The sequence below is a fragment of the Gnatocerus cornutus genome, chromosome 8, assembly GCF_029298725.1.
Source record: "Gnatocerus cornutus isolate USDA-ARS CGAHR chromosome 8, icGnaCorn1.1, whole genome shotgun sequence".
Taxonomy (NCBI): domain Eukaryota; kingdom Metazoa; phylum Arthropoda; class Insecta; order Coleoptera; family Tenebrionidae; genus Gnatocerus; species Gnatocerus cornutus.
In genome coordinates this window covers 2,348,774-2,359,861 of record NC_142240.1, presented here as the reverse complement: position 1 = coordinate 2,359,861, position 11,088 = coordinate 2,348,774, and the positions used below count along the sequence as shown (strand labels likewise).

At 39.1% G+C, this 11,088-nt stretch overlaps 1 protein-coding gene across 1 annotated transcript; it reads right to left on the bottom strand.

The window, feature by feature from the left end:
• Positions 1-9,657: 9,657 nt before the first annotated feature.
• Positions 9,658-10,782, bottom strand: LOC148169369 (uncharacterized). The gene is made up of 4 exons (XM_088044177.1): positions 10,671-10,782; positions 10,595-10,607; positions 9,968-10,111; positions 9,658-9,915 (listed from the first exon to the last, which is right to left on the bottom strand). The coding sequence occupies exons 1-4, from the start codon at positions 10,780-10,782 to the stop codon at positions 9,765-9,767; spliced, it is 420 nt and encodes a 139-aa protein (XP_087900303.1). The 3' UTR covers positions 9,658-9,764.
• Between the last annotated feature and the right edge of the window lie 306 nt (positions 10,783-11,088).

Sequence of the window (11,088 nt, the reverse complement as noted above, 5' to 3'; positions counted from 1 at the left end):
AGTCTTTCTCCCCCTCCTCGTCTAACTCTCTGTTGCTATGCCTGCTACACCCTTAACTAATATTTCCACTGTAAACTGTGCCGGGATCTCCCGGAAAATTCATCCCATTAAAAACCTTCTTTCAACAGACAATATCCAAATTCTTTCTATCACTGAAACGAAAACTTCAAAACCTGTTTATATTAACAACTTCAACTCTTACTGTCGCCCTTCAACTATGCGTAACTCTCGAGGTGTAGCCCTTTTAATTCACACTGATCTAATCTCAACTCAACTTACTCTTCCTCCAAATCTTTCTGATCTTGAGCTCGTCGCAGCCACCGTGCACGTCAACAACCTTGAAATAGCCATTTTCTCTTACTATAATCCACCACTTGAACACATCTCTATTCCACTTCTAAATTTCGTGTCCCAATTTAGGTTTGCTGACATTTTAGGAGACTTTAATGCTCGGCATACCGACTTTGGTGACACACTCACAAACCGAAATGGGAGAGTCCTCAACTCTCTCCTCACAGATCTACCTCTTTGTCGCCTCCTAAATCGATCACCCACTTTCATGGCTCAAGGAATGTCAATTATCGACCATATCATTGTTACAGAACACCTGGCACCGCTGGCCAGCGACGAATGCCAAATCGGAACAACGATCACCTCTGATCACCTTCCCTTGACAGCACAACTCTTCTTGGACAACCGCACGAACACCAGCAGTCAGAGAATCACAATCTTTGACTTCAAGAACGCCGACTGGATTTCCTTCAAAAGACAGATCGACGAAAACATCCCAGAATTCCAAGAAACAAGAGATGCTGCTGTCATCGACCTTCAAATTTCAACTTTCACGGACATCATCTCCCAATCCAGAGACGCCCACATTCCTAGGAAAATCATTCGTAAGGACAAATTTCCACTTCCACAACACATCATTTCCCTGATTAAACAGAAACGACAAACGTACCGACAATTTCACAGAACTCGGGACCCCAATCTGAAGACAGAATACAACCGACTTAACGCCAAAATTCGACTCTCAATCAACAGATTTCGAGAAGAACAGTGGAACAACACCTGCCACAAACTGGACTACAGAGACGGGAAACAGTACTGGGACCAATTCAAAAGACTGACAGGACAGAAAAAATTCCCAAAAACTCACCTTTCCATCAACAACACATTCATCAACAATCCAACCGACAAAGCTAACTGCTTTGCCGGAATCCTCGAAGAAATCCACCAAACTCCGCAAAATCAAAACTTTGATCAGAATTTCTTTCTTCAGGTCACCAACAACATCGACCGTTTCCGCCAAAACGTCGCCAATCTTCCAGCAAGATTGCCACTCAACGACGAACACCTGATGGAAGAAACTTCTCCAAACGAAGTCAAAACCATCATCAAGTCTCTTCGAAACTCCAAAGCTCCTGGCCCAGACCAAATGAAACCGATCCATCTAAAGTACCTTTCCGACCGTGCCATCTCTTTTCTTACTAAAATCTTCAACAACTGTCTTCTAGCTAACTACTTTCCAACTTCTTGGAAGCATGCTCACACCATCATGATCCCTAAGCCTGGTAAAGATCCCACAAGTCCACTTTCTTACAGACCAATTTCACTTCTCAACATCGCTGGGAAAATTTTCGAGAAGATTCTTCTTGCCAGACTGAAGATCTGCATCCACGAAAACCATCTGCTGCCTCCTGAACAGTTCGGCTTCACACCCAACAAATCCACTCAAAATCCAATCCTCGAACTCCACACCGACAGCACCAGACATGCCAACCTTGGAGAGTGCACGGTTGCTGTCCTTCTGGACATCGAACGTGCATTCGACAAGGTCTGGCATGATGGTCTCATCCAAAAACTCATTAATCTCCAACTCAATCCTTCATTCATCAAACTCATGGATTCCTACCTAACAAATCGCTCTCTCCAAATCAAAATCCTCGATTCCCTCTCAAACCAAATCCAAATTAGAGCCGGTGTCCCACAAGGATCCGTGCTCTCACCCACACTGTACATTCTCTACTGTAGCGATTTCCCTTTTCCAGATAAAGGCCGAACCAAAGCCAGGATGTTCGCGGATGACACCGCTTTCTGGAGCAGCCACAAGAACCCTGACTTCGCCATTCACAATCTTCAACAGCAAATTGACACCGCAACCATCTGGATGAACTCCTGGAGAATCAAGCCAAACCCAACCAAATCACAATCCATTTGCATGTCATTTTCACACGCCCGAAAAATCCAATCCAAATTCAAATCCCAAAACATCTTTCTCAACCGAGAAATAATTCCAAAGTCCAAATCAGTCCGATACTTAGGTATCGAATTGTCCCACCTCTGCACTCTCAACGTGGACATCAACAACACCTTGAAGAAAGTTCGGAACAGAGCCAACCTGCTCTACAGAATTCGAGGTCGCCTCCAAGGCTGTAGGACGGCCACTCTGCTCCACACCTACAAGACTTTCATCCGTCCAGTCATCGAGTACCGAGCACCCATCTTCGCCTCAATTTCAACCAGACTTCTGAAGCAAATTTCCGCCAGCGAACGTCGAATCCTGAGACGCATTTTCCGAATGCCACCAGACTTTCAGTCGCTTGTCGTCCACGAAGCGACAAACACCCAATCAATTGCATCTCGTCTCACCCATCTCTAAAAGAAATACGTCTCAAGAGTACTCCAATCAAACAACACCATCGCCATCGAAACGCTCCAAACTTCTTTCAAGTACCCGGACAGAAATAATCGTCTTCTCAACAAAATTCCGAAGAAACCCAAGCGCAAGCTCAGACATTCACCAACAGCTTTGCTCCAGTCGCTCTACCCTGACATTCCACCACTTCTCCAGGAGATCGTCGAGGAAACTCCTCTGTCGATGCGCTGACCCATTCACTTCGCCGTTTTTCAATCACTCTCCCAGACGAGGAAATTCCTACCAATCACTCTTTTTCCTACTTTTTCCTTCTACACTTTCCAACTTAACTGTCTCCATTTCATTTCTTTTCACGCCAATCACTGTTAAAACAAATTATTAAAATCTTTTCTTTCCCCAGGCTCCCCAGGCTCTCCAGTCCTCCAAGTTCACCCAGGAAAACAACATTCCAAGACCAGCAGGACGAATCCAAGGACCATCCAAGGGACAACTTCGAACACCACTTCGAAGACCACTCCAAGGACGACTCCAAGTGAAATCCGCAGGACCCGCAAGAAGGTAACCCGATCATCATCACCATCATCGCGGACCGAGAACCTCCAAGGAGCCGAACTCAAACTTCAACAAAATTTTTTCTCTCTCACATCTTCTTCCTTCCATTTGTAAATAATATAAATAATTGTAAATAGCTCCAGCGCTGAAAAGGCCATAAGCCTAAGCAGCGCCCTTCCTAAACTTTTTATTGTACTTAAATTCAATCTATGACATGTATAAAAATCTTTCTGAATAAATGTATTTTGACTTGACTTGACTTTGGCGCCCAGGAGTTCAGTTTCAGATCGATCTCAGAATCGATGGAACTGAGAACAGCGAAGAAGAAAACAACGGGGAGCCGGCCGCCCCCGGCGGCGGCGTCCTCCAGCAGAGTGATTAGTGCATCAAGAACCGTGAAACCAAAACCCAACGAAAAACCCAAATCCACCACAAATCAAAACCCAAAATTCCCACCAAACCCCATTTCTCCCCCGCCTACAACATCAACACAAGCACCGCCACTAATGTCTTTGACTTTTCAGGATTTCATCGACACCGACACCCAAACGACAACACCAAGCCCAACTTTCTCCAAATCCACAACAAACCCAAGAACACCATGTCCAACTTTTTCCCAATCCTCCGATGACACAGTCAAATCCCAACAACCCCCATCATTTAAATACACCATTAAAGGAATCCCAGATCCAATTTCTACCCAAAAAACCTTCTATACCCACCTAACCACACAACTCATAATCACCCACATTGAAGTCCTTAAAGTCAACTACAATTAAACCGCTCTCCTAATCCTATCCAACCCATTACCCTCACTCAAACTTCATTACCCAAACTAATCTTCTTTACAGAAACTCCCAAATCAGCGTCCACAAAATTGGAACAAAAAACACCACCCAAACTCCAAGGAAACTCTCGACCTTCTCCGCAGTCATCAAAGGAGTCGAATTGGACATCACCAAAGAAGACATCCTAGTAGAAATTCAGAATTCTGCCCTCAAACTCCACATCGAAGAACTCTGGAGGATCAAATCCAGAAGAACGAACAAAATGACCCCACTCTTCCGCATCTTCACCTCAGACACCTTCACACTGGACCACCTCCTCAACAACGGAATCACCCTCTTCGGGAATAAGTATCACTGTGAACCATCCCACCCTCCAGCCCCAATTTCGATCACTTGTCAAAAGTGTTTCCGACCAGGCCACACCCATACCGATTGCCCCAAAGAAAAACAAGCTTGTCCGAAGTGCCCGAACAACCATCCATTAAAACAATGCCCACAGGAAAACCAGCCAACGTGCCCCAACTGCCAAGGACAACACCCAGCCTGGTCAAGAATGTGCCCCAAATTCGTCCAATTCGTTCGACAAGAAATGAACGAAAAAACCCCCACCATTCCAACCAACATCACCAACACTGAAGACTCCCTTGAAGAAGGCCCTCTCGAAGAGGACGAAGATGATCAACCCAACCCCGTGACGTCCAAGAAAATCATCGCTTTCCTCACGAAAATTCTTTTCGACCTATTCCCCTCCTACAAGTCCAAAATCCAAATCGTCATGGAGGAAACTTCACGACAAGTCTTCTCCACCCAAACCAAAATTTCCCATTCTGGGAACAAAGTTCACTTTACCTTCGGGTAAAGTGATCTGTCCACTCTGATCCTAAGAGTTAGTTGAGATGGCGCCCCCGGCTCCACCTCTTCCCCCTTTTCAGATTAACTTCGTCACCGCCAACACCTCGGGAATCTCCAGGAAGTTCAACGCGATCAAAATTTTCTCTCCACAGATAACATCAAAATCCTTTCACTCACTGAGACCAAAACTCCCAATCCCATTAAATTTCCCAGATTCAATTGTTACCACCGCCCCTCTCACATCCGAAACACCCGAGGTGTCGCACTATTAATCTGTGACTCCATTCCATCGCGACAACTCACAATCCCAAATCAACTATCCCACCTAGAACTCATCGCAGCCACAATCCACATAAATAACACCCAAATCCACATCTTTTCATACTACAACTCTCCTTCCGAAATAGTATCGACAGAATTAATTCAATTTATTTCGCATTTTCAGAACTTCATAGTGATGGGAGATTTCAACGCCCGACACACCGACTGCAGCGACAAAACATCCAACATAAATGACAGAAGAATAGAACCTAACGAGATCGAATCGACGTTAGCTGTATCTACTCGCGATACTGACGCTGATGACGACTCAATATGGAAAGATTTTGACGTTTTGGCAACGTCAGCGTCTGCTTCGACCTCCATAGTTAACAGAAGCATAACTATCATGAGGCAATATCTAGAAGAACGCATTATTCCTCGAAATGAATGGCCTTTGAAATGGTGGCAAGCGCGAGCAATTCTATACCCCCCACTCTCAAACTTGGCTGAGAAATATTTGTCAGTGATGGCATTGAGTATAAAAATAACAGAGAAACAACCCAATGCTAATTTTTGTAACCAAACGAACGACTTGAACACCAGTGGGCGCCACAAAAAAAACGCTAGCGCCACCTATGTTTCAAGATGGTCGTCACACACCATCTAGTGGTCAAGATTTTATAACGAGAAGCTAACCTTATTTTGTGATGACGTCATTTCTTTGAAGGAGAATTGTTTATTGTTTTATACTTTTTTGTGGTTGTGTTCTACCAAAATTTAGCGTTATAACAACAAAACAGATTTTACAACACGGTTTTTAATTTTTTTTTAATTGTTGTGATGGACGATTTTTTAAAAAATGATTTGAATTTATAATTTTTTTTTGGTACAGATTATTTTAAAATGAGATAAGACGTTTTTATTTATCAGTCACTGAATTTGGGCCCCACCTTTGCCAATTTTATACAATATAATTTAATAAATTAATTTAATAAATGAACTGGTGTAATAAATTAATAATGTGTAGAAAATTAGAAGCTAGAAATTAGAAAAAAATATTTTATTTTAACATTAAAAATTGAAATATGTAGAACATTTGAAAAACTTAAATACATTTAAAAATTAGTTGAGGAAGTAGCGTTCTGAAAAATTAAAAAGCGTTTAAAAGAATGATACAATATAATAAACATATTTACCATTCCGGGTCAGAACCAAAAAGCAAAAGCAATTTTAATTGCAACAACTGCTTCTTTTTCAAACGAATTTTTACAATCAGCTTCAGGTTTTCTGTTATCAATAGACACCTTGGAGTCGGCGGCCGTTGTATTTCAAAATTGGCGCTTTCCATTTTTTTAAATAAGCGTTCACGTCGACCTGGACGATTTCGACGACGTCGAGACATTTTATCAATACACGTGACGATTAGACGAAAATACAGAACAAAACAACCAGCTAGACATTAATCTCCTAATTTATTACTCACACTTTAAACTATATTTGTGAGAACTAGTGAAGTAGGCAGTTTTGTTTATAAAAAAATTAAAAGAGCTGAATTTATTAGATGTAGGGGAGAAGTGACAAAATAAAGTTTATTGTTTTATGGTTTGATTTTACTGTTTGTTGCTGGCATCTGGTAGTTGGAACGTACAAGTTCCAAATTGTAAAAGGTTGGCTGAAAATAATTTCATATTGTTAAAGCTTAATGTACACCGCGTAAAATCTAATCAGCGAGGGTTAAATCCGCGAACGGCGAAGTCCGACTGTAGTGATTTACCTTCACTTTTTTTGTAGATCACTTAGTCGTTTCATATTGTCAGTGTTCTTTTCAAATGTTTTAATTAAATATGTAATATGTTAAATATCAAATAAACTTTTTCAATTTTATAGCTATCTTGATTAAGAATTCTTTTAGTATATTACTTAATTAACTTACAATTAGTTGCCAAATTTCTAACGGTGATTACAAGTAAAATTTTTACCTCGAATGTCTTATTTCGACGTCTAAGCGGCAACATCCGCAACCTCAGTTGAGAAAATATTTTGTTACTACTTTGTCTCAGATGAATTTTTCGCGGGAAACTTACTGGTGGAGATTATCTTGTGTATTACTGAATAGATCTAACCTTAAGCTAAAGTTTGATATTAAATATTCATTGAGAAAAATTGTTTACACTGACGAAAAAACAGTTTTTTTGCGCTCATGACATTTGTGACATTCATTTGAGGTTATGTTTATTTTTGAGCATTATGATGAGGACTATTGATTTAAACATGCACATTCACGATTTTTTATCTCGATCTTTTAGTAACTAATCACAATGCATTGAACCGAGCATCGTTTCTCGACATTTGTGATATTTCTCGTTCGAGGTTATGTTTACTTTTAAGCATGATGATGAATATCATTCATTTAAACTTGCGCAGAACGATTTATCCCGACCTTTTGAAATTGAAAACTAATCACAATGCATCAGACAGCGTTTTAGTGCAAAAATTTCATAGGCACAAGGAAATGTGAGCGAAAAACTTGTTGAAAGTTGGTCGTCACCAGAAAAATGATTGCAGAATGGTTCGTTATGAGGTGCAACTAGTATTTACGACTTCTTTAGCACTGTCACAGGTTTATTGGAAATGGAAATTCAGTGACACGTATGCAGTGAAGCGATTTGACTCATTTATGATTGCATTTGCGTTAAAACAGTAATCTCATTTATGATGAAGACAGAATTAGATGATCACAAGATTTCGTCCTTTTTCAGGAAACTACTTTACTTTGATTAACAAATAATTTGTTACAAGGTATTTTATTGTAAGGTACAAAGTTTTAACAGTGAATAAACTATACCAGTGACAATTATAGCAATGTAACACCATATTTTCTACAATAGTAATGAACGAATGTACAAAAATTTACAAATGTATCAGATATTTACACTGTTACAACATGTGTCTGTACTTTGAACATTTATAACAAGTGCAAATAATGCTGGAATATTGTAAGCGTTTGATCGCTGTCATTTTGCTTGTTGGCGATGCGATGAGATTTGGCTTTTTTTTACTAGCAACTCATTTCTTGAACTTTCATGTAACGAAATGGACCCAAACAATTAGGGGCAGCATAAGTTTTTGGATATGTTCTGTGATGGCGAAGAATGAATTTGAGGCCCCTTGGTCCGAGCAAATCGCTTGTCGCTTTCAACTGGAACAATTGCTTCGATGATACTAGTCATTTTTCTTCGCTGAACACTTACCATGTAATGTTGCGGCGACTCTTCATCGAATTCATCAACAAGCAGGGTTTTGCACTTTTAGCAGCTTGGTTACTGTCCGTCAAACATATCCACCCATGTTAGAAGAATCCAAGTGGCATAGTCGTTCATGGTGGTCAACAACACCGTCCAGAACGTTCTGCAATCGTTCTTAATGCTTGCAGCAGAGTACGATAGGGTGTCAATAAGAGTCCTTTACATGTTTGCATCTTTTGGCGGTTCATTGAGAAAAAACAGGTTCAATATTGAAAGTAACAGTCCGTGTTGAAGTACTGCATCATTTTCAGTGTGTTGCTTTCAGTCTTGTTCGTCTTTTTTCAGTCGTCCAAGTTATTTATTGGTTGTTTAAAGAATTATCCCATTGAAAGAGTCGACCGACGATACTTTGTTAGAAATATCATGTGTGCAATTTTCATTAGAACGCAGTTATAAATGATGTTCATTGTCATTTTGTTTCATTTTTTTCTTGCACTACTTCTTTGACTCGTTATTCTTTCTTAGTGAGAAATTGTCTTGATACCGTGCAAGCACATTTTTCATATGATAATAGAGGGGGTATAGTGGTCCTAGATCGTTAGGTAGTTCGCAAGGTTTGTTGAAGCAACAAATACAACTGGCAACATCATGCACCATATTCAGTTCGAAAACACGAATCTGAAATATCAGATGTAAACAGTGTTCCAGTGTTCCTACAATTTGCAATGACCTTAGAAAATGTAACTCACTATTATGCGATTTTGGTGATCCAAAACCGCTTAGTTGTCGGTAAGTACATGTATCTGATTTCTATATTACTTATACGTCTTGGTATCATTAGTTGGTTTCCTATTCAAAGTTTCATTTGCTAATCTTTCGAAACGGAATATTAATGGTACTGTACGACCAATTTGGACTTGAAAAAACTTTCATGATAACACCTTTTAGCATGGCGGTCTTGAAAGTGTGCAGAATTGTGCCTACATTTGTCGATTCGACTTTGTTTCTACAAATCATAATTGAAACATACGAATTTATTAGTCGCATAGCCATTAAATACCACAAAACTCCGTTTTGATATGGGTAAGCTTGTCTTTGCCGTTGCTCTTGTAGGTTCTAAGCCACTCAACGATACAGCATTCTTCGTTACTTTTGCATACCAACTATACCGACTGCACCAGCATTTTTCGACAGCAGCACTACGTCCTAGATTTCATACGTATTGTGAACCAATTTTGACTTCTTGACTACGGCAGTTCACATATTGGAGCTTTGAGCTTAATCTACTTTGGATTAATGACATTATTAAACAAAAGAAAAATGTTAAAAGTATCTAGTACCATACATTTTATAGGCGCAGTAAAGAAGTTTGCCGAAAAAGGATGAAATCAGCTAATTCTGTCTCCATCATAATTGAAATAACTGTTTTAACGTAAATGCAATCATAAATGAGTCAAATCGCTTCACTGCATACGTGTCACTGAATTTCCATTTCCAATAAACCAGTGACATTTCTAAAGAAGTCGTGAATTCTAGTTGCACCTCATAGCAAACCAATCTGCAATCATTTTTCTGGTGATAACCAACTTTCAACAAGTTTTTTTACTCACATTTCCTTGTGCCTACGCATTTTTTGCACCAAAACGTTGCCTGATGCATTGTGATTAGTTTCCAATTTCAAAAGATCGAGATAAATCGTTCTGCGCAAGTTTAAATCAATGATTTTTATCATCATGCTCAAAAGTAAACATAACCTCAAATGAGAAATATTACAAATGTCAAGAACGTCACTGACGTCAGCGATTATTGACAGACCGAACGCAGGGATGTCCAAAATTGGGCGTGGGAAATTATTTTTTTCATAGCCGACTATGATTTTGCATCTTTTGGAAATGTTGAGGGTCTTTTTTCTCTTTTTCTCGGCAACTTGACTAGCTAGACGGTTGAGTTTTGGCACACTCGGATAATTATTGATGTTTTATAAAATGACATAAATCTTAACTAATTAAAATTTAAAATAAGACAAGTAAAATTAACATTTTTAAGACAAGGATGACGCTGGTAATGTCACATCATCCTTAACTATTCAAGAAATTATATTTTAAATTTTAGAAAAATCCGTTCATAAATGACAAAGATATTGAGCCCGAAAGTCTTAGATGGGCCACCCTGTATATAGAAATATCAAACAAATTAAAAATATCTTCTGTACTTACGATTAAGGATTTTTTAAATACTCTGCCATCGAATCTAAATGTTTTTTACATATTTTAGTAATGTATTTTATTTCATTTCTGTAAGATTATATTACACATTTATTTGTCCCCAAGTTAATCGTCATACAATGGAGTAATTGAAAATTAAAAACTGTTGCTTGCTTGTCATATTTCATACGAAACATCTGATTAATGGTCATCTCTATCATTTCAACTGTGGCACAAATTATAGTAAATGCCCACTACTTATTGACGTTAAATTCCTTTATAGGTTATATTAATTGCGAAATACTCCTAACACATAATGTAAGTTATTATCGTTTATAATGAGACGCACGAAAAATTCAGACTTTCCAGAATATGAAAAAATTAGGAATTATGATTTATCAAATACTCAACACATGTTAATATGCCTACATTAAAATAATAATATGGGGTAAAAATGAAAACCACAACTTCATCAAAAAAATTCTGCCCCCGGTCCTGTTGCGTAAAATTATATATAAACGGTCAAT